Raw genomic sequence first — 23,534 nt, 5'->3', positions numbered from 1 at the left:
AAAATTTATTATGTATATAAGCCCCAAATAGATTTCACAGTAAAAATCTGAAAATATTGTTCATGTGACTTCAAAATAAGGAAGTATGAGCAGCGTACAACTGTCCCTTTAAACTCACTGACCTCCCATAAAAGGGCAGCTTGTTTCTATTTTTTAAACCAGGAAAGACGAAGACTCAATTATTATTGTTCAATACATTTTGTTCTTGTTCTTTTTGTTTAAGTTTTGGCTTTAAAATCTTCTATGGGTTTTTTCAGCTTAATTAGTAATAAGTCTAAATTGGGTTTCACCATTGAGTGTCCTTCCTGGGGCTGACAGGAGTGGGGGTCGGGGGTGAAAGAAACCCCAAAGGATCAGCATCCATCATCAAGATATGCCTTACCTTCCGGAATCTACACAGAAATTGGCTCTTACTATGGGCAAGTACCTTAATTAACTGAGAAGATGCCAAAGGAACATATGAGTAGAATAATTCTCAATGGGAAAATGATGATATTCCAAGATTGACCTTTCTACAGACACGTTTCTTTCTTAAGACTAAAACAAGTCATTTCTTCCCATCCCTCAGCGGAGAACCCTGACACCTACAGAAATCTATCAGAAAGGAGGGTCCCAGTGAGCGGGGGAGAGCTTTCAACATCTCTCCCTTGAACATCAGGAAAACCCACAGCCCTTTGGTGCAGCGATCATGTGGCCTCATTTCTCTAGTCCTTCTGTTGAACTTACTGATCTAGACTCAGAATTAGACATAAGGACATTACAAAGAGACCATGTCATTTACTCAAAGCTTTCTTCTTATAGGGAATATGTAGGTGACACATGGGCGTGAGAAGCTGATGCCTGCATCAGGCCTCATGTACACTGCCCACAGTCCTTAACTCCAATACCGCAGCTGCTGCTCAAACACTGCCCCTCCGCTTCCACCACCTGCAATGTCCCTCTCTAAAGTATCCTGCAAATGATAAATCTTAATGATCGCCACTGGTGACACTGAGGAGTCAAATGAGATAATGATGGATTTTTTCTTTTCTGATATGGAATGTTTAGAAGATAATGAGGCTAGTTACACTACACGCCTGATGAATTGCTCACAAGGAGCATCCACAGGACAAATTCTCGAGGAGCCTTGGAGTATGTCAGTGTAACGGGGGCAGGTGCACGCACCCAGGTGACGGCAAAGGGAAACCTGGTTCAGGGACAGGTCCGAGAGCCTTGCATCAAAAAAAAGCACAACAAAACAAAAATCTCTGGAAAATATTTGACATGTTATAATTGTACTAGGTAAGACAACTTTTTTGCATATAAACTGTAGTCTGGTCTCTAAATAAACACATTTTTTAAGGATGCTAAGCATCTACTGTTATCACCTAGAACAACACTGAGGAAGTTGAAATAAATAAATAAACCCACATTTCCTTAAAAAACAAACCAGACAGGGCCTGGACACATGTAGGAGACATCAGTGGGAAAGAGTCAACATCTCTCCTCACCCCTGTCATCTGTGTGGCTGGGACTGAGCAGATCTAAAGAGCCATGTTTGCAGAAAGGACTGCTATAGGTCAGTGCAACCACAGAGCCAGGTCAGCAAAGATGTAAAGTCAAAACCTAAGTTGCATTTTTAATGATGTTGCACATCTAAGCAAAAGCAACAAAAAAATCAAGTTTCCCCAAAAGCTGAGTCAGCCATTTTCGGTGGTCACTTTCTCTACGCATTTCATGTTTTGTCTAAGACCATAATACAAATAAGGGCACGAAGAGAAAATTATACGTATTGGTGGGTCACCAAGAACTAGGAATATTTATATAAACATCGCTTTTTCCTATAGTTTGCAAAAATGAAAAAGTTAAATCTAAAGATCTGAGCTTAAATACCATATTCACAACTGATACTTATTTTTAAATGTGATTATTTGATATTTAGAAAAGGTAATTTGAAGAAAATGTCTGTTTCAGGCTCAACTTCCTAAATTTAGAAAAGCATTCATAGCTAAACATCCTTTGCATTTTACCTCCCAAGGTAGGCGGAGGAAGAGGGTAGAATTTTGAACGCAGGTTCCCTTCAGCGCCCATGAGTCTTAATGGAATTAATAAAGATGACTTGGGCCACACCAGATATCCAAGGCTCTATAAACTTGAAGAACTAATTCTATGGTTACATGTGTTTTCTTTTATAATGCTAATTTATCAAGCATGTAATGGAGGTAGTATGATTTCTGTTTTTGCTTGTGTTTTTCTCTCATAAAATTAAGAAAGTAACAAGGAAGACATTTATTTCAAGCAAAGCAAGTTTCCCTTGCTCCCCATAATAAATCCCTATCATATTTTAAACAATGACATGTAAAATATCCTAAAATATTTCCATTTTAAATGTACCTAATTGTTTTGGCATTTAGGGATTATAAGAATTCTAGGTAGTAAAAATGCAAACAAACAAACAAAAAAACAAAAACAAAGAAACCCCAAAACACTAACAAAACAGCAACCCACAAATATCGTATTATAGGTGTCTTTTTCTATAGCAAAAATATTAGAGACCAAGAAATTGAAAGTGGGAAGTCTAAAATTTTGTGAGGGCTTAATCTAACACAATTGAATAAATACTAATGAAATCTATGAACCAACTGCTGAACTGAAAATGAGGTATGTCATATGACTTCATGCTTTGTTTGGGGGTATCCACATGGACCTATGGGATTAGACCTGTTTTAAAGCAAATGGGGTTATAGTGAAGTTACATAATTCAGAAGTTACTTTGCTTTTCCAGAGTATCTATGAATCTCTAATGACAGTCTCTTGACTTAAACAAAAAAAAATTAATAAAGAATATATTGTGTTCTCCTGCAATAGCTCCCATATATAATGCTAGTACTCGGATTGCAAAGCTTCCTCCAGTAACTGGGTTAAGATATTATCCAACCAATGAAAGTTATGTCAAGTTTATCTGGTCATTTCTCCAGATTCCTAATGGCATTAAAAAAAGTTATCTATGCAACTCTGCAAATACTGGTGGTGGCTAAAGACCGAAAGGCATCGCGTTTGTATAAGTAACAGGACAACCTCAGAATGTGGGCAACAGTGTTCCCTGCTTCTTCTCCCTATATGTTCCAACCAGAGGAAGATGCTTTCATTGGCTGGTCCATCTGACCCTCGGAACTATTTTCTCAATCAAATAGGCCTATAAATTAGATTCTTTCAGTGGACCCAAACAACATAAATGTAACTTACAACAACTGCATTTTCTCAACAATAAACTCTTCTATAAATGGCAAGATGCAAGACTACACAGGCCTGCAAGCAGGCTTACCTTCCACGTGGCTGCGTTGCGCCGGAAGTAAGCAAACATTCGTGTGAACCAGTTATAAATTTCGTTTAGTGTTAGCTGCTTTTCCGGAGACTCGAGAATGGCCTGGGAAGCCAAAATAACAGAGAAAGATAATTTATGACCAAATCAGCAGAATCATTATACAGTTTCTTGAAAATATAAAATAACCACGATTCAGAGCTAAATCCTAAGAAAGGTTTCCAAAATGATCTAAGATTAATGGTTGTATTTAAAAGTTCAATAGCAAAATTCAAAATGAAATTATGTAATTGTTTTGAGTTTTTATTTCTGTTTCTATACAGAAATATTAATTTATTAGTCATTCATAAAGCAGAATCAAAGAGAAATGCAAAACATTTCACTAGCTGATTAAAGCTCAGTAATTATTTAGAGCTCAGATTAATTCTGGGATCAGAGATTACTGTGGCTTGTGATAATTGACTTGCCATCTTTAAACAGGCTCATTTTCACTGTTGTGTGAAATGAATTTCCTAATAATCACATCGTATTGTAATACTCAATCAAAAGCAATTATGTTATATATTGCAGTTTTAAAAAACCTTATAGTCAAGGTTTTAGTATGCCTGCATACTAAGCGGTTTTAAATCTACTTCATCAGTATGATACCTCCATGTACACATACACCTTTTGATATAATTTCATATACTGTGTTATTTACTTACCTGCCTAATTAAAGATGCATATGTAAATGGTGGTCTAACTTCTGCATTCTTATAAAATTCTTGGTTCTGCGCAATATCTGCTAAATAAGAGCATTGTCCTGTTAATTATCACTTTTAAAAAGGAAGCTGGTCTACAAGAAAGGCATATTGCAATTCTGCATGAGGCAACAATGAAGTCTCTACCTGAAGAAATGGGCACGTTGTATTTGTCCGAGTACCGCCTGCGGATGGGCCCCACCGTGTGCATGCTGGTGGTGGTGATGACGGAGGGGCCTTGGGTGGCAGGCGTGAGGGGGGCGGTGGGGGTGGTTGGAGTATGAGGTAAGCTCTGCGGAGAGGCCTCTGGCGCGGACTTGGAGAGTGTGACGCTGGACACCAGGTTCAGCTGTGAGGAAAAGACAACTCTTAAAGCCCTTCCGGAAGCCGGGCACCCAGGAAGCATCCACAGGCAGCAGGACCACGGGGCGCCTGGCGCGTCTTGTTTCTCCCAGTGGGTGTTTCTGATCAACTGAAGTATGAGGTGACCCCCACGGAAACACTGTTCACCTAGGAGCTGGCTGGGACGCGCTGGGGGCGCCCTGAGCTCCCCACCAGGACTGTCTGCAGTGTGCGGCACAGTGAGGAACTGCCTCTACTTACTTTTTAATAAAAAACTTTAATTTTAATGAATTTAAATATAAATAGCCAGGTATAACCCGGGCTACCATGCTACATGGCCCAGGGACAGGCTACTGTGCTTCGGGATGAAGATCTGGGATGGGAACACACGGCATCTCTGCCATGGCCGAGGCACAGCCCTGAACAGCCGGGGCAGGCACTCTGGCAGCCAGCACTGACGACCTTTGAAGGCTTTATGTGCAATCTTCATTCCTCTATCACATACAGGGCTGGAATGTATTTATTTAATAAGAATATGGCATCTGAGAGACAGGGAACTGTAAAATTTCTGATTTTTTTTCCCTTCAAGTTTCCAATGTTCACTAATATAGTACTGGAGTGATCTACTTTGTCAAGTAAGAAAATGAGTACTATTTATTTGAAGCAATATAGAGGAAAATCAATAGTACTGTTTTGATTCTTTCTTTGTCTCTATCAATTTCACTTTCACCTTGAAGTACTTCTCTTATTAATACCGGACAAACAGGCTCAACCTCCTTTTCCAAAAATGGTTGTTATAGAAATATTAAAACTGGCTGTGCTGAAGAACTTGATCATTTTCAACATATTTATTACAGTTTACACAGAACTGCTAGCTCAGACACATACAGTTGGCCCACATCCAAGAAACTTCAGCAGAGTAGGCTTACTTGGTAACATTTTCTCAAACCATTATTTCGAATCACATAACAGAATAAGCCTGTTTCACCATCACCGCAGTCCTAGTGCACGGCATTATTTGTGGAAGGTATTCAAGATGCGATTCCTTTGAGGTCATAACCAAAGAACTTATTAAAAGAAGAGTTTCAATTATTGAGACGACTCAACCTTGCTCATACTCTAGCAATGAAAAAGGCCATGAGAAACTTCTGTCTAATATGTTTAGAGTAATTCCATAAAAAGAAAATAAATCTGAAGAAAAGAAAGAAAAAGCCTTGGGAAAATATTAACGGAAAAGTGTAAACGTGGTGCTGGGAACGGAATGCTGGGTTGCAAGCTTTTAGTTGTGCTTCTTTTTCATCCCCCTTTCCTTGAAGTACTGACTCAGCCAACCAAAGATCACCTGCAAGGCAACCCCCAGGCCGGTAGGAGCAAGCTATGGAGACTGCCTGCTCTGACGGCCCCTGGGCAAGCTGGGTAATGCTGTGAGGGGCTTGTTGATTAGTGCTGGACACCTGACTTCTTGACACACATTTGCAAACTAAGTGCTTGCAGTTCGAGATGGCAGCCCTGGGAGGGAGCAGGAGGGAGGCTGGGTGACCCCTTCTCCGCAGCGGACCTTCATTACTGGCCACGTGCACAAACTATAAGCATCAGCCCAACCCAAGGGTCGGAAATCAGCGCATGAAGGCGAAGGCTGACCATACACAGCTCTCAATGCAGAGGTCGCTGCGCCGAAGCACAGCGAACACCATGAGTCATAGATGCCCCATGTAAGAACCATGTGGTACTACCTGCCTCCGTGTTGGTCTCACTTAATTTTCTTACCATCTCTAATTCTTGAGCTATTATTGCTCATATTGTACAGATAAGCAAAGTGAGGCTCATGTGAGATTAAATAACTTGCCCAAATTCACAACCTGGGCCCACGGTCACACAGGCATCTGTGATGGAATGAAAAAAAAGAAACACTAACCAGTTGCGTTTCTCTGTAGGCAGGGCTTTGGGAGGGCAGCAGTGGCTAGCTTTCATCCCTGCTTCTAAATGACAGGCAGTAAATACTGCTAAGCAAACAGGCGGCATTTGGAGCTGAGCTGACAAAAGCAGGAAGCGAGCAGGCGACGGCTGCCCAGGAGCTCACAGGCCCACGAAGACACCTCCAGAGGGGAGGGCGGGGCCACCCGCACATGCCCTGGATGTGCACCTCTCCTGCTTCTCTCTGCACTTCGCAAACATTACCCCAAACACATGACTCTCTTAAACTGTGACAAATTTTAATGTAAATATAACATCCTTAAAAAATATGCGTGCTCCTTCCCAGTTTTTGGAAAAGATCTTCAAGTCCACTGGGTTCTAGTCTAATTGTCCAGACCCAAACTCACATAAACATTCCGGAAGGCAAGCATCTCCGGGTGCTCACATCAGGAGTAACAGACATGGCAACGCCCCAAAATGTGAAAAGCATCTGACTCTTGCAGCTTTTACAAAGGTCTCAACACTTGGACTGTTTCTACCAAGGAAACAGCAGTGAAACATTACACCCCTCCAGGCTAGCACAAGCCACAAAGGAAACAGGATAGCAGAGTTTTCGGGAGGCATCTGAACATCAGGAGCAAGTGGAAATAGACACTTCGCCAGAGGAGGGCAGCGAGGGGCGTCCCAGGCGTGACAAATGACACTGGATCCACACCCACTGCTGGGCTGTCTCTAACAAGCCACAGAGGAAGCAGCCAATCTCGGCTAATTACCAGATAAAAATGTATTGTAAGGACTCTAATTAGGAGACGCGGATGGAGGTGATCTAATGATTAAATGCCGCATGGAGCGACCTGCCATCATGTGCAGTGCTGCGGGACGGCCCTGGAATATTCTGTAGAAGCAGTCATTTTATTTCGAGGAGGGGAGGCAGTCATATTTGTAATGATGGCTATGAGGTAAACTAATTAAAACACAGTTCCTGGAGGAAGAGGGTGGCTGAGAGCAGCTGTGGCCATTCCAACGCCAGTGCCAAGTCTCTACAGAGGGGCTGCAGTCAAGTGGAAAATGTCTGCCTGACCTCTGCCCTTGCTATTAATTTGCAGGAAAACTAATGACACATATACATATTCCCACAAAATTGTTCTAATTGCTAATTTGCTGAAGGAGCCAAGATTCCAAATTAGACACGACTGCAGCCCATGAGGGGAGGGAACAGACGCTGTGGGCTGCAGACACAGGGCTCCGCCTCGCCAGAGCCTCTGAGGCTGAACCAACAAGTTAATGAAGCATCAGCCTTGTCAACCGCAGCAGAAGTTGCTTAACTTTTCAACTGTCGTCTGATGCTCACATGCTTGTCTTGAGGAGAAGCCATCTCGGGGGGACGGTCACAGGGACAGGTAAGACGCGTGAGGGCAGGGCTCCAACAGGCTGTGCTCCCACCTGCGCGGCGGAAGGTCGTCTGAGCTCCGAGGACCAAAAATGAAGTACAGGCTCAGCACAGAGAGCGCATCGGAAACAGCATGGGTTTGCTATCATCTTGAAATCGTCCTCTTAATTGTAAACTATTAAATCTTAACATAACCCTCAAATGGAAATGAAAGCAGCTGCACCTCGTGTTTCTGACTGTAGTTATGGTTTCAAAGGGCGTTTTCTGGGGCACGGAGTGGAAGGAATTGGCCTGGGAGGGTTTCTTTTCCTATTTTTCTTATTGTGTTCACTTTCTATTTAAAACGAAGTTTCTATGTTTAGAGAAGTTAGTAACGCTGGTATTTTCTACATGGCAAGTTTCCATCATGTGATGATTTGGGCAAAGATAATCTCTTTGAAACTCTGGCCAAAAGTTAAATTCCTATGTCACTTAAAAGTGCTGTAGGGTTTTGTTTTTTACGTTTCTGGGTGCGCTCGGCCGTCGCTGCAGGCCGTCCTGGGAATCCCAGCCGCTGTTGGAACTGTCTCAGCTACCTCATAGTCTGCTTAGCCCTTCTGCAGAAAATCAATCTTTACTTTTTTAAACAGTAACCTCGTCTCTCTTTTAAAGATGATGAGTCATTCGTATTAAAAACAAAGAAAAAAATGAACAAGCCGCTGAAGCAGAGCTGGACAGAGACAGACTTGTCGAGTCTCCCATAAGGCCTTGTCGGTATTTTTGTTTATGCTCTTGTCTCACATGAGAACAGACTCTGAGAACAAAAGACAAAGCTGAAACCGAACACAAGGGACCTTGCTGCTTCGGGGGGGCTTCCAGGCCCCCAGAACTCGTGTTTTCTGCTGTTGGGTTTACTGGCCTGAGCAGGGTCAAGTCCTGCATGGAGTTTCCCTACATGAATCCCGTGTGTTCCTTCAGAGAAGGCCTTCCTGAGGCTGAAGGACCTCCCAGGCTGGGGGAGGCTGGGATGGGGTGGCAGTGGAGGCTTCTGTTCCCAGCCCTTGCCTTCCCCTAGCCACTCTGCCAGGCCCTGGTACCGCGTTAGCGCCGGGGCTGGAGTCACTGACCGGACCCTGGAGAGCTGCTCTGAGTGGGAGGGACCCAGTGAGGAAGGTGAAGTGAGGAAGGTGCAGAGCATGGCCTGCGTGTGCTGCTGTCCCGCACACAGCCTGGCTGCGGGGCTGAAGGCTGGGCCTCTTCTTTCAGAGTTAAAGTCCCCCTCCAAACAGGAGAGCTCCGTTTTCATAGCAGCTAAAACCATTTCCAACAGTCCTAACTGCTATGGTTAGAGGAAAAGAGAATGAACACAAAGGAACATCCAACACGGCATGCACTTCAAACACCGCACTCCTCTGGGTGTTTCAGAACATCTCACACGGAGGACACGCGCTGCCCTGCGGGGACGCCAGTGCCTCCCGTGCCCAGGGTCAGGCAGGATGGCTCACAGTGTCCTCCTGACGTGATACAGTGAAGTTTCCTAAATATCCTTAACAACTTAGTGAGTTGTGACCGACACACTTCTTTCCCACCACACGTGCTCACCCACCGGGCCGCGTTGTTGTGCGCTGCACGCCCCTTCCGCCAGGGCAGCTTCCCACTCGCAAAGGATGCACCGTTGCCGATGCTGGCTACTCCTCAGCTTCTGCACACTGCTCCTCCTTCCTTCCCTTCCTCACACACAGGCCCGTGCCCCCACTCTCAGCCCAGGCAACGCCAACTATGAGTGGATGTCCAAGAAGCTTCGGCAGTTCCTCTGACCGAGTGGAATGGAGACTGGTTGGAAGACTTACCACCAAACGGCGCGCAGTGAGAAGCAGCGCCTGCAGCAAACCCTTCTACCACTCAGTCACTAAGAATTTAAAAATAAACACGAAGTTCCTTTTAAACAGAAATGGAGAGAAAATTCATTAACGTACTGGCAAGGCTATAATGTCCAAGTCCCCATCTATGGTTAGATTTGAGCCCTGGTGATTGCTTATTTCAAATCAAAGATTCAGGAAGAATATGCATTGGAACATACACTGTTTTCTACTATTTAAGGTGAAATAAATTAATGACCGGCAACAGGGACTGTCTGCACATTAGACTCGATCATCAGACAGGTCTGTGTCACCAAAGTGGGAAAAGTCAAGAGCTTGCTATGTGCATGTGCTTTTTCTTTTTGGGGTCACGGAAGTAAAAACTTATGCAAAACACGACATGTCTATCTTTTCTAATTAATTTCCCAATGCTTCACCTATACATATTTAATAATTCCCAATTTATAAGACGGTATCTATAATGAAATTTTCTATTTTCCAATAAATGAAAAGAAGGCAGGTTCACTCCAGCGACAGTGTCACACAATATCTGCTTGTCAGGCACCAATTTTTACTTCTTACATGTAAGTTAAAGGATAAGGAATTTATAATGCTGCCTGTGAAGGGAACCACTTTTCATACACAAATGTGATCTTTTTATTTTTCAAAGGGTAATACAACAGTACATTTACATAAACTAATCCAAACAATCTGTGTGTTTGACAATGGCAAGCCTCACACAGACGCCTATTGTTGGTTTACATCTTGGAGCTCTTTATACTGGCTTGTAGCGCTGCTCGAGCTGTCAAAGGTTTGACTTGGACTCTAAATAAATGGTTATGGAAGTGCTGCGCGGCGATATTGGACTTCTTTGCAAAAGAAAACCTGCTGTGTATGAATTCAAAAGCTATTAATTTTTCAGTCAAAAATATTCGGGCCTATTTCTTTTAATAAAGAAATACTGTGCTGAGCTACTAAGAGATAATGTTGACTAGTGGTAGAGAATTTTCAATAGAGCAGTTAAAAATAAATTTAGTAGGAGGTCTGCTTCAGAGTTGTAATTTTCTAGAATGTAACACATTTTTTAACACTAATCAAGGCGAACTTCCTGTGCCTTCTCCCAGGACTGCTATTCCCTGTATGCTGGCTGCTCACCACTGGTCCTCGCGGAGAGTTCCGGGGCCTTCTGGGGCCTCCCTGGGGTCTGGGCTCTGGCAGTGCCTTCTCTAGTTTGACCCTTCCTCCGCCCCCCAAGAAGCTTCATGATCCAGAATGAGTCCATTTCTGGAATCCAAACATTATTGTATCATTGTCTGTAAGTAGAAGATAATATCACTGCCCCCCTTGTTGCTAGGGTTACAGACACACACCTTTCAGCCTGGGAGGAACCATTTCCCTCCAAATGAAACCATAGGAACACTTTGAGTTGGAAGGTGGTCATGTCCCTGAGAAGCAACCAGCCCACTGGAGAACGCAGGCATTGCAGGGTCTCACTACTGTGCTCAGCTGAGTTCCTGTCATTTCCAGGATCCTTATTAAAAGGAGGGATGGAGCCTGCCCCTGTGGTGCAGTGGTTGAGTATGAACCTATGAACCAGGAGGTCCCAGTTTGATTCCTGGTCAGAGTATATGCCCGGGTTTGCAGGCTCCACCCCCAGTAGGGGGTGTGTAGGAGGCAGCAGATCAATGATTCTCATCATTGATGTTTCTCTCACTCCCTTTCCTTTCCTCTCTGAAATAAAAAATATATATATATTTTTTAAAAAGGGATTGATAGAAATAGCAAGAATAGCACAGTTGACTACTGATTCCACCACATACTGAATGACCTGTGTTTCCCCCCCTTTCTTTTTGGTAGCCTGCATGCTCAGTCCTATAGCCATTTACTGCAAAATACATGGAAACTAAAGGCTCCTTCCAAGTAAAAATGGATGTGCAAAGTGTTTAATGATTTTATGTCCTATATCTCAGTAATGTGTTCTGTTTCAGACATTAATTTTGTCTGCCAACTGCATCCTGGCAGGCTACCATATTTGCTGGTTAATAGTCTGACTCCGTTTTATTTCTATCACCATAAATCATACATATATGGGTGTGTGTTTGCTTTATTTATAGAAAAAAATCAGTCCAAACAGATAAACCAATACTTTGCCATTATGCTGCATCATTGCATGTTGATTAAAATTGCTGGTACTAACTATAGATTGTCAACGCTCAATTAATTTTCACACAGTGACTCCGTATAAAATCAAATAAAGGCAGTGTACCTTTAAATTTTACAAATCTTAAAAATCAAGGAGCAAAGCAATTCTATTTTGATAATCAGTTGAAGGTACTAGGAGATTTTTAGAAATACAAGTATATGAGAATTACAACTATCGAAGAGATCAATTTAGCATAAGGAACCAGGCCCAAACCAGGAGCTGGGGAGACCATCCTTCCGTTGGATGGCACTTCCTGAGGTCAAGTGAAAGGGAAGAGGCAAGAAGCAGAACGCCTAGAGCTGACATAATTCAGAGCCGAGTTTGGTCTCCTGACTGGGAAGGAGCCCAGGTCACCCTCGAGGCCCCACAGTTTCACCTCCAATGCTCTGGCGGGTGCTTCCTTCCATCACACTCACACTCACTGCTCTCAGCTTCCCTAGGCTGCGAGGCCTCGCCTCTGCCTCCGTGGTCTGTCTTCTCCCTGCATTGCCTTTCAGAGAGTTTTTCTTTTCTCTCCCAGTGAGTTCGCATCATCTATTTTAGCAGCTTAGTGTAGCGTCCACCATCTGTCCCAACAGAAGCTGGCTGCTCGTGCCTCAGGAGCAGCACTGTGGCCGCAGCACCCTGTGTTTCCCTAGACACCTCCTCAGATAGGTTACAGAAGCAGCCAGCTCACTGCAGGCCTTCCCTATGCACTGCAGCCGGCTCACTGCAGGCCTTCCCTATGCACTGCAGCCGGCTCACTGCAGGCCTTCCCTATGCACTGCAGCCGGCTCACTGCAGGCCTTCCCTTTGCACTGCAGCCGGCTCACTGCAGGCCTTCCCTTTGCACTGCAGCCAGCTCACTCCAAGCCTTCCCTATGCACTGCAGCCGGCTCACTGCAGGCCTTCCCTATGCACTGCAGCCGGCTCACTGCAGGCCTTCCCTATGCACTGCAGCCAAGCTCACTGCAGGCCTTCCCTATGCACTGCAACTGGGTGGCTGTGCTCTGCCTTGGCTTGGGGTGGGGATGCCAACGAGAAGGCTGCCAGCTCCCCGTGTGCAGCTCAGTACTCACGGGCTGTGGGGCGGCTTTGGGCTCCGTGGACTTCACGTGCAGGTGGGTCATCATGGCTTGCAGGCGCTCTTTGTCTTTTGCAAGCTGACAGGGAGAAAAGGCTCTGTTATTTCTTTAAGTACAGATTTGAATACACTGTTACTATTACATATCATTATAGCCAAAACAATACACATTCCAAATTGAACAATGGCACCATCACACATGACAAAATATTTTTCTCCACTTAATCATTTTGAAATCTACATGACCAGTGCCAAACTCAAGCACTGAGGTGTTGGTGTGAGTTTCTCAGCACAAGATACATTAGCCTTTAACTGGGAAGTCCCAGACCGGCTGGCACCAGGAGTCGCATGTGACACAGACAGCGAGAAGACAAAAGCGTGAATCATGCCTATTAACCAACCTTATTCAGGAGGAAGCCCAAAGAAAATGAGCCAGGTAGCTAACACTCATCAACTCATGTGCTGTTGTGGGGAAACTCCTAGACAGACGGTGCATTGATGCCAAATGAGCTCCATCTTCCCTGGCAGGGAGGCACAGATGAAGACCTGGCCGCAGTCTCACTGGCAGGGCAGACGTAGGGCCACAGCGTTACAGGTGCCCATTTGCACATGAACACAGGGTAACTTGCCCATTTATTCAGTAAGTAAGCACCTCCACCCTGTGCTGTTCTCTCATCCAACACACCGAAACCTCCTCATCCTTCAGAACATTACCTTCTGAGGCACAGGAGTTCTAATCTGCTGTATGTGGCAGGGACTCAAAATACCGGTTTTTGGATGTTACTTGCTTTATGCGTGCCTTGGACTGTTTTAACATGATATTTTTGATAGTTCAAGACAGCTGAGGATAGGGGGCATGTAATAATTACCTTTGTGAAAGAAGTGGGAAGTGTATCCCCAAAAGGTGATGGTATTGTTAATAGAACAGCTGTGGAGTTTTGGGAAAATGCATAAGAGAATGATGAGAGGGAGAGGAAGAGGGAAGGAGGGAGGGAGAAACACTATATTTAGGAGGGACTCATTTCTTCTATGTCACATAATTAACCTTAAATCTTTTAAACATCAATTATGTCTTATAAGTCTAAAGTTATTCCAAAATAACAATCAAGTAAGACATTTTTAGAAAAGGGCATTTCTAAGGGAGGAAGTGCTTCAGGAATGGGGAAGCAGAGGAAGGGAAAGGGTACACCAGCAAGAGAAAAGGCCCTAGGAATCCTACTGGATGCTGGCTGGCTCAGTCTTGGGCCGTATCACATTTGATTTTCTTCTTATTCCCTTGTGGTTCATGGAGGACTAAATGCCAGGGTGGGGAGGGGGGAGCCCTACAGAGCTAGCATTTATCTTCCAACAAACAGGAAATGAAAATGATACCATATTAGGAGCCACTTTATATTATTCATCTTCTGTTCTTTAGTAAGTTATTGAACAGCCAAACAAAAAGATGCTCTCAACACAAAACATAATGCTAAAGGAATTTAGTTTTCCAAGTGGCTCAGTTAGAACAATTAAAATGTTGGCAATGGCATTTTTCTACAGTTCTTTGTGTGTGTGTTTTTATGTGAGTATTCTAAATTTTTAGATGTTAAAAGTTAAACATTCTTAATTTTAAAAAAATGTTTGTTTTAAAATTATAATTGGCAGAAGGAAAAACAAGTAGTGTGTCATAGTGAATGCTACAAATTAAAGGGTGCGAGTGATGATGCTGGAGTCTGATGAATATTAACTGTGACTTAATTTGGGGGTAAACACTGTTGACATATTAATTACAAAGACCAAAGAGGAAAGAAATCCAAATTCTCAGCATTAAAAAGGAATCACCTGGTAGGTCTTTCTATATTCCATGGAAACATCTACCAGGCTGACCATGCACTGGTTAGACCACAAACACACACCTAGCCTTGCACACACAGCCACACCCAGAACCCTGGTGGTCATGCCATAGGGAACATTTTAGTTTTCCACAAGAATATTACTTAGACTTCATTATCCATTTTGAGAATTATCTAGGTTCCTGATTTTGCTTCAACCAACCTCAACTCCACCTATAAATGATGGCTAAGGTTACAGAAAAAGGCAAAAATCCAGGGTTTTGTTTTTGTTTAATTAGTGCAAACTAGCATGTAATATATTCTTAGATGAGCTTTGAATTTTTATCATCAAGTCTAGCTCTAACACAAAGTATTTTAACAGTTAAAGAAAACCTGGCAGAATTTGCTTTTTGTTTAGGCAAAAAGGCTAAACACTCACACCTATTGAAACCACACCCTCTCTCTACAGTCTTACATTTATAACACTCACTGATCCTTCAAAAAGCTTTCAGATTCTTTGTTACTTTTTATACCATCACTGCATGAGCTCACCATCCCATCAATTTTCATGGCATCCTTTAATTATTATGAGAATACAAGCATTTAATATTAGCAAGCATATTCCAGCATTCCCTTATACTGAGTCCCAGGAAAGGCAAAGAAAAGGAGGATGAGAAGTTCAGTCTAAAGGTCAACTAAAAAATCTGGTTGGCAAATTTAAAAAAATGCATGCTGTGATATCCAAAGAGAATGACTGTCCGGAAGCTTTCCTGGGGGTCGGTGAGGCTGGCACGTGCCGAGTCCGGTACATCTGCCGTTTGGTCACCACTTGCACAGCCTGAGAGCTGAGCGGGAGGGGAAGGTTTGCACTCTGGGCACAGCATGGAATCTCTGTTTAGTTCTCCCTGTAAATCCGGAACCATAACCTCTGAATTTTGCAGGGCTGCTTCCAGGTGTAGGGAAACTCTTGCTCATAAGCCCAGCATAGAGCCTAGTGCTTCATGATGCTCAAAAAATATTTTTGTTTTTTAAAGGAAAGTTAAATCAGTGAAGTCTCTGTGAACTTCTCTTGGCTGAGTGTGTGTTTGAAATCTGGATCACATAATGGGTTCAGTGGAATCTGCATCTGGGTTCACTGGGAAGAGAATTTTGATGCTTTTAAAAAATGGAACAAGCACGGGAAAGACCAAGCCCCTATCCTACGGATTTCTGTCCTGTTGTCACTGGACCCTCGCCTCAGCCCAGCAGTGCCTTCCCTCAGCTGAGACAGGTCGTCCCTCTCCTGTTACCCCGGTCAGCCTTGCTGTGCGACCGGACACGGGCCTTGGGGCACGGAGGGACTTGAGGCCAGCAGCTCCAGCCTCTCCTCTGAGACAAACACCCAGGAGATGACACTCTCAGCAGAGAAAAGGGACCGTGGTTTGGGGCTCATTTCACACAATCACTTTACACACTGTCAGGAGGATGAATCATCTTAAGCCCAATTTGGTGGTTCTCACTGATGAGAAAAAATTCTTCTGAAATAAAGGAAGGACTCTGGGTGTCTAAACACACTAGACTTCTTGAGGACAGACGAGATGAAGGAGCTAGGGACTCATTTAACGCCACAAAAGCAGGGCCGGGGGTGATTCCACGTCCTCCTATCTGTTCCCGATTTTATAGGTGGGGACCTGAGACCCACTGGTTGACCTTACCTGAGGGCATGGAGCTGAGAATGAGCAAAAATAAGATAGAATCCTGGTTGTCTGAGGCGGGGTCTGACCTCAGGACACCCCAGGACACTGACTGGGAACACGGACTGCCCCACCCCACGGGAGGGGCGGCCAGGCTGTGCTCTGAGGGGGCTGGGTGGGCGAAGCCCAGGCGGGGCTGGCGGGCCAGGCGTGGGGCTGGTGGGACAGAGGCACCGGCAGGCTGGCGCAGGCAGAGGACCGGCCAGAAGAGAAGCCGGAGGAGGAGCAGCCCTGGCTGGGAGGGCGGAAATGAAACTTCTACCACCCCAGGATTTCGTTCCTACCGATTCCAACCCCTTTATCCAACTGCGGTCACTCGCCTGCCTCCCGACCTGGCAGCGGGGGCTTCGGGAGGATGTCTTGGCCCCATGGGCCCCTCAGCGGGAGTCTCCCTGGGCCCCAGCTGCAGACAATCTCTGCTCAGATGCCCCCGTGGCCCTGCCCGCCCTGCCCCTCAGGAGGTGCAGGCGAGTGACCATTATGAGAACGAAGGGCCTCCGTTCAGAGGGACACAGAGTGAGAAACCAGAGCCTCCGCCCTGGGCTCGCTCCAGAGCAGTGGCCATGGAGCTGTGGTGTCCCCAACCTCCCCACCCCCCATCGGAGCCTTTGGGGCCGGCCGGGGGGCCAGGTCACTGCCTCTCCCGGGGGAGTCAGGAAGCACACAGGGCCCCGCTCAGTAAGACGGGTGAAAGCCAGGGAGGCTGTGTGACCACCAACAGCCCTGGTAACAGCAGAGCAGCCCCAGGGCAGCCCTACTCAGGATGGGTGCTGGGCTGCGCCTCCCGCTGCTACGGAACCGGGAACCGGTGCCTCTTCTCCCTGCGGGCACCCTCTCAGAGCCCCACCGCCCTGCTGCAGACGCCCCAGGAGACCAGGCTTTCACCACAGTGACGGGTAACTCTAGGGGGTGCACAGAACCCCAGGGGTCAGACTGCCCTGGGGAAACCCAGCGCCACCAAGCCGGGCTAGAATCCTGCGAGCCACTGTGTGCCCATGGCTGCGAGCAATTTAGAGACCTCCTAAACCTGCAAAGTGTGGGGAGGGGGACGACTGAAAATGAGGTCTCTGACTCTAAGAGGCCGATTATTGTCAAGATCACCATCCTTTCAGTGGTATCTTCTCAAGCAATAACAAATATTACATTAAACATGCTCATTACGTGTGAGGTACATACTGGTTTCTAAATGTTAGCTTTTTCCTTTTTAAAATGACTCTTAGAATCGAGGAAACGGTAGGAGCCAGTGAACTGAGGGTGGAGGCACCGAGAACAGTGCCTTGGCAGATAGCAGGAGCTCAACAACATCCTCCCCGTGGTTCTCAGGTCCCTCTGAGAAGTAACGACAAGAGAACATGAAGCGTTCGAAAGTCTCTCCCACAGCCCATGGATCCATGTGGACCCCAGGGCAATCAAGCACTCCCATCTGCCCAGGACGCCCCCCGTTTTGAAAATGAAAAACCAGGAGGAATCCCCCAGTTCTAGGCAAGCAAACTGTGGTTTATCACCCTACTTTCTACTGACAAAAAAGAACAATACATGTTCCACTCTCCTCCTTCCTTGCCCTACAATCAGGCTAAACCCTACGTGGCTTCCTTGGCCTGGAACATCCTTGCCACCGCCCTTCCCTGTCACCTCCCCAGTGCCCCCAGAAACCGCCTGGTTCTGCCCTCCCCACCAGGTCGCACCTTACTTTTCCGTCCAGTGCTATGACAACAGGGGCCTGACAAATAGCGACTAAATGTAATCAAACTATCAAAGAATAAAAGTACACAACCTCCCCACGCCCGCCGGGGCCAGGAAGGTCAGCCCCGGAGGCTGGCTCCTTTCCCTTAGCGGCTCTCAACATTCACTCTCAGGCCTATCGGCTGAGGGGCCACAGAAGCCCGGCCCGCTCTGTCCCGGCACATGCTGAGCCGTGGACAGAATGAAAATGCCCAGGCTCCAAGGCTTTTTTTTTCTTTGATTCAAAACCATCTTCATCCATAAGCGAGACTGTGCTGACAACTGAGCAAGGTCATGTGGTCACAGAACAGAATAAATGACCAGAAAAATGTATGTACATCATGAATGTCAGCTTTCTGAGTGGTAAGTCTGTCAGGGACTTTTTTTTTTCTTTTTGTCTATTAAATTGAATGGTTTCCCCTTTTTCCAAAAGGAATTCTGTTCTGGCCACTGAGATACCTCTTATGGTATTTCACCCACAGTTTGATGGTTGAGAGAAGTCCTAATAACCATGAGTGAAGCCAGGCTGATAACTGGACTGATATGAATTTAAATCCCTGGGCCCAAGTCTGGTAGATAGTAGGTGCTCAGGTATGGAGGCAGGTCCGAGGGCTTCCTTACAGTCCCGGCACACTACGTGGTATTTGCGTGGGCAAGCCTTCTCTCCACTGATGTCCAGCCCCTCTGTCTCTGCCCCGTCTTGGTTGGAGGCGCTGCACATTTCAGACCTACATAAACATGCCCACGCTCCTCTCCAGTTCTAACTCACTATGACCACGCATCATCCCGAAGCAGCTCTCACCAGAGAACATCTAACAGAAGAAACCTGAACATGCATTCCCTAACCTCAAAAAGCCACGTCCTGGACCCAAATGATTGCTCTGGTGCCTGTCTGCCCGGTGCCACGTGCTGAAGTGTGCATGGCATGGACCGCACACAACTGCTCTGTTATGCTGCTGGGCTCCCAGGGAGCAGCCAGGTTCATCCTCCCTTCAGTCAGTCCCCTGACAAAACACCGAAAACTTACAGCGGTCTCTGCAGCAATGGAATGCAGTAAGATATTCAAAAGGGCTCTGAATACCCACTACGATGTCTTTCTGACCCTCTTCCCGCTCAGTGGGAAGAGCCAGGGTGTACCATGAGAACAGAATTGACCAACCTTCCGGCACCCACTGCTAAGGAAGCATGCGTTCTATACTCTGATATCTCCCAACACAGTGATATTGCAGATGCATCTCTCACACCACAGGACTAGACAGGCCCACAGCAGGCCTGCCAATCATCTCAGCTTCCCCCTGTGGCCTGAACTCCCACCAGAGAATCCACCACAGTTCCATGATGCAGGTGTGTGGTGCCCAGACAGCACCACAATGGAAACATGGCAGCCTCTGTTGCCCGAGGCAGGGGCCACCTGGACATTTCTAACAGTATTGGCCAGCCATACAAAATGATCAACTTAAAAACTAGCCTGCTCTATTTGGTCAAACACGTAATAAACTCACCCCTAATGCCTTGGAAGGGCCAGATCAAATGGTTTCATAGGCCTGATATGGCCCATGGGCTGGACATTCCCCACCCCTGCTAAGGCTAAACATGGTGATTAAAAAAACACTGTCCCCGATTCTTTAGGGAAGTCTGACTACAGGTGAGAAATATGAGGGCCTCTGTGCCGGGTCCAAGTTGTGGTGTCTGTGGTTTAGGTTCCCGCGGTTGGACACGTCTACAGGATGCACCCACATGGCCTTCACCAGCTGTGGTCACACGTGGCGCCCACGGACTGCCCTCCCGCATTCCCCCAGGAAACCCTTCACCAGGACCTATCTGTAGGGCCCACAGGAGGAACCTCTGCTGATTTCTACTCTAAGACTAATTTAGCTTGGTTTTTGTTTGTTTTTTAAATATATTTTTATTGATTTCAGAGGGGGGGGGGAGAGAGATAGAAATATCAATGATGAGAGAGAATCACTTATCATCTGCCTCCTGCACGCCCCACACTGGGAATCACACCTGCAACCCGAGCATGTGCCCTGACCGGGAATTGAACCATGACCTCCTGGTTCATAGGTCGATGCCCAACCACCGAGCCACGCCTGCTGGGCTCTGTAGGTTTGTTTTTATAGTGGGGGCATGTGTGACCTCTCCCAGGTGTAAATGCCAGTGAGTCGGGGGCCTGGGGCAGACTTCTCCTGCTGCAAGCGGCGCTCATCCTTGGGCAATTGTTCAAACCTGGATTAGGGCTCAGTGGTGCAAATGATTTCCAAATTCAAGTTAATAAGTGGTAATTATGTAATATATTTTGAGATCCTGGAAGGTTCCAGTAGGTCCAGGACTGGGTGATGCGCTCTTTAAGGGAAAGAGAAGCTCTGGGGTCAGCTCTGTCCAGGGCGTACCCCCACATAAGGGGACCTGGGCTGCTGAGAGAATGGGCTGGAGGAAGGCTGCGGAACCACCAGAACACTGAGGTTAGACGGGCTCTGGTAATCCGTTCCTTAGAAAGCACGTCTCCAGACATGGGCGCATGAAATGGCAAACGGGACAGCGGAAACGTGGAGAAGCTGCACTCCATAGAACAGAGACTGAAGGAGACCTGCTGTGAGCGTGACTGTGCCTGCCGCAAGCTCTCCCCAATGGACCAGCTCTGCAACCCAGACCCTCCATCTCACCCAGAGAAGGGCTCCTCCTAACTCTGTCTCAGGACAGGGTTCATTAAGTACCACAAGCTGTTGACATTTTCTGGTGTATCTCATCCGATTGGATAACAGATAAAATCTGGTGGGTTTGGGCCCTGCCTAGCACTGAAACTCCCTTTTCAACTTGTGTCTGGTGTTTCAAGAACCCATAGGTTTTCGCTGGCACTGCCCAACGGATGGACAAGCCAATGGAAAGTTATTTACTCAGTGTATTTTCCTCTAGACTGTAAGAACCAGGAGGGAAGTCCTCTCTTACTCACTCCGTCCTCCTCACAGGCTCCAGCAAGGTTCCTGCTGTTACAGGCACAGGGAATGTTTGCTAAATGCATGAGTAGATGAATGGATGAATGAATGAAAATGTCCCTCAGTCTGCTTTCCATAACAGATAAAGGTCAGCAGTACTTATGTGAAGCTGCTACTGAAGAAGCCTGACCTGTGTGGTGACTGGATAAATTTTATACACCAAGGCAAAGAAGGAAGAGGTAAGAGAGGTGAGCAGACTTAGGTAGCCTGGAAAATAAAGGAACAAGTTGCTAACAATGTAATGGAACTGTTTTTTGCTGCCCCTCTTGACAAGGGATTACCTGGCACACTTCTGCCAGGGCCAGCCAGATGGTGGGTATGTTCCACCGAAGGGCATCATGGTCACAATTACCCAGTTTCCATGGCCCAAGAGCAGCCACAGAGAATTCATAAACGAAGGGTGTGGCCGTGTTTCAACAGAACCTTATACATGGACAGTGAAATTTGAATTTCATGTAGTTTTAGTCTTTTTTTGCTTTCCCTAATGATTCAAAATGTAAAACGCTTTCTTTTCTCATGGGATTTGGTCCATGGTGTGTAGTCATCAACCCTACTTTGGACGAGCACTATTTCCACACTCACAACTCTCTCCACCCTTCAGGAGGGACAGCCCTCTTTCATCAAAGCAGACTCTCAAGCAAAAGTATTGTCTGGAAGGTCACAGGCATCTGCCACACTATTTGGGACACACCCACAAAAAAGCCATCATAAAGCTGCCAGAAGATAACCACTTCACTTATTAATGTTGTAGCTCCTTTTCTTCTTCTGCCTGCTCTTTGTGGAAGGTGAGGAATAATAAATAAAACAGGTAACCAGAGTGAGTAACAAGGGTCCCACATTCGAATGTGCAGTCCAGAATGCCTACCAGAGCAACCACGACAACAACTCTGATAGATAATTTATTCTAGCTGATCATTAAGAATTTAATTTTATCAATTAAATAAACAAATGCAGGAACTTGTATCACTTTATAAACACTACCAGCAACACATGTAAACTCAGGCTGAATCCAATTTTTTAAGGGCTTACTACATTTCAATATAAGTGAACTTTGGGGGTGAGATAAATACATTGCTTTTTACCTTCCACAAAAACTTGCTAAATTTAAAGATGTTTCCAAAGATTTACCTAAAAATCTGGGGATTTTATGATGTGCCTTTTGCCTGTATAAATATCCTACTCTTCTATAAGTTCATATTATTTCTCTGAATAGAAAAATATTAACTAGCTGAAGAAAATAACTTTTGAGACAATCTTACTTTAAAAAGTTTAATTTGTCAAATATGATGGTAACTAATTTTTAAAAATCCCTCCTATCCTGAAAAATCACAACAAAAAGTTTAAGTGTGTTTTGGCTGATTTTTCCCTGCAACTGTTTGAAGCTATAAATGACTTAACTCAGTAAAATTCCAAATGTAATTATCTTCTGTACTTAGCCTAGGGCTCTCCATATATCTCAGCATTGCTGTCTCGCATACAAAATAGCCTTTCCGATGGCTGGTAACAATATAATGTACAACATTGTTTTAATTTCCCGGAGTGGGCTCACCTCTGTGCACTAACCAGGAGGGAGGCCAGGCCCTGGCTCTAACGCCTCTTCAACGCGGCTGCACAAATGGGGTTTGCAGGGTCAGGCCTTTGCAATTGCACATTTTAATAATCTCCATTTCTGACCCAATTTTTACTTTCGGAAACGAATTTTCTATTAATTACACCAAGAATGGAGTTACTGATAAAACATTGTAGTGCACAAACAAGTTATATCAGGGAGTGGAGCGCATGCTAAAAATGCCCCCTCCATTCCTCACAGCTGGGACCCACAGGACAACTGGCAGAAGTTTATTTTCCCTAGTCATAAAGTACCTTCAATATGACCCAAGGATTTCCAAGTACAAAGATTTCACCTCTATGTGTGTGTGTCTGTCTGTCCGTGTGCATGTAAAACGTGTGCCAGGAACTCTGGGTCGTTCTCTGTTGTGGACAGAAAGGGTCAGTCTGTGTGTGAGGCCTGAGGACGGCCTGCAGGTGCACTCACTGGCCCAGTCTTGCTCACATTCGCTTGCTCTCTCTCTTCATTCACATCTGTTCTCTCTCAGCCTCTCTTCCCGGCTTCTCCCCGCCCCCTACGCCCCCCAACTCCAGGTTAATAATATTAGCAACTTAAGGCACTTAACTAACAGCAGTTAACCAGTGAGTTAAAGGAGAAGAGAGAAGGAAGGGAGGGAGGGAGGGAGAGAGATGGGGTGCTGACAGAGGTGAGAGGTGGCTGCGGGCACACAAACACACAGAACTCCAAAGAGGGAACTGAGGCAGGACTTTCCCAAAGAGTGAAACATCATATTAATCAAATACAACAAGTTCTGTACCTTCCATTCGATAATGAGTGACAGGGACTCATTGCAGAGCACTAATGAAGTTTGGAGTCTGAGGAACACTGAAGTAATAGGAAAAGGAAATTGGGTTTTACCTGTAGCTCTAACTGCTGAA

At 45.6% G+C, this 23,534-nt stretch overlaps 1 protein-coding gene across 4 annotated transcripts in view; it reads right to left on the bottom strand.

The window, feature by feature from the left end:
* FOXP1 (forkhead box P1) overlaps positions 1-23,534 on the bottom strand; it is a 560,454-nt gene that overhangs the window by 15,557 nt on the left and 521,363 nt on the right. For 2 of the 4 annotated variants that reach the window (XM_080676551.1, XM_080676553.1), the window contains 5 exons: positions 23,515-23,534; positions 12,787-12,870; positions 4,189-4,390; positions 4,006-4,082; positions 3,305-3,406 (listed from right to left, as the gene is read on the bottom strand). The exon at positions 23,515-23,534 is cut by the window's right edge and continues 68 nt beyond it. In XM_080676551.1, the coding sequence (XP_080532677.1) occupies positions 3,305-3,406; positions 4,006-4,082; positions 4,189-4,390; positions 12,787-12,870; positions 23,515-23,534 (485 nt within the window). Of the gene's footprint in view, positions 1-3,304; positions 3,407-4,005; positions 4,086-4,188; positions 4,391-12,786; positions 12,871-23,514 lie in introns of all 4 variants that reach the window. The other 2 variants (XM_080676554.1, XM_080676552.1) reach the window with 1 other exon arrangement.

This window comes from Plecotus auritus (assembly GCF_963455305.1).
Source record: "Plecotus auritus genome assembly, chromosome: 6".
In the NCBI taxonomy this organism is placed as follows: Eukaryota; Metazoa; Chordata; class Mammalia; order Chiroptera; family Vespertilionidae; genus Plecotus; species Plecotus auritus.
Note: the sequence above shows the minus strand (reverse complement) of the source record. Positions and strands in the feature narration are given on the sequence as shown.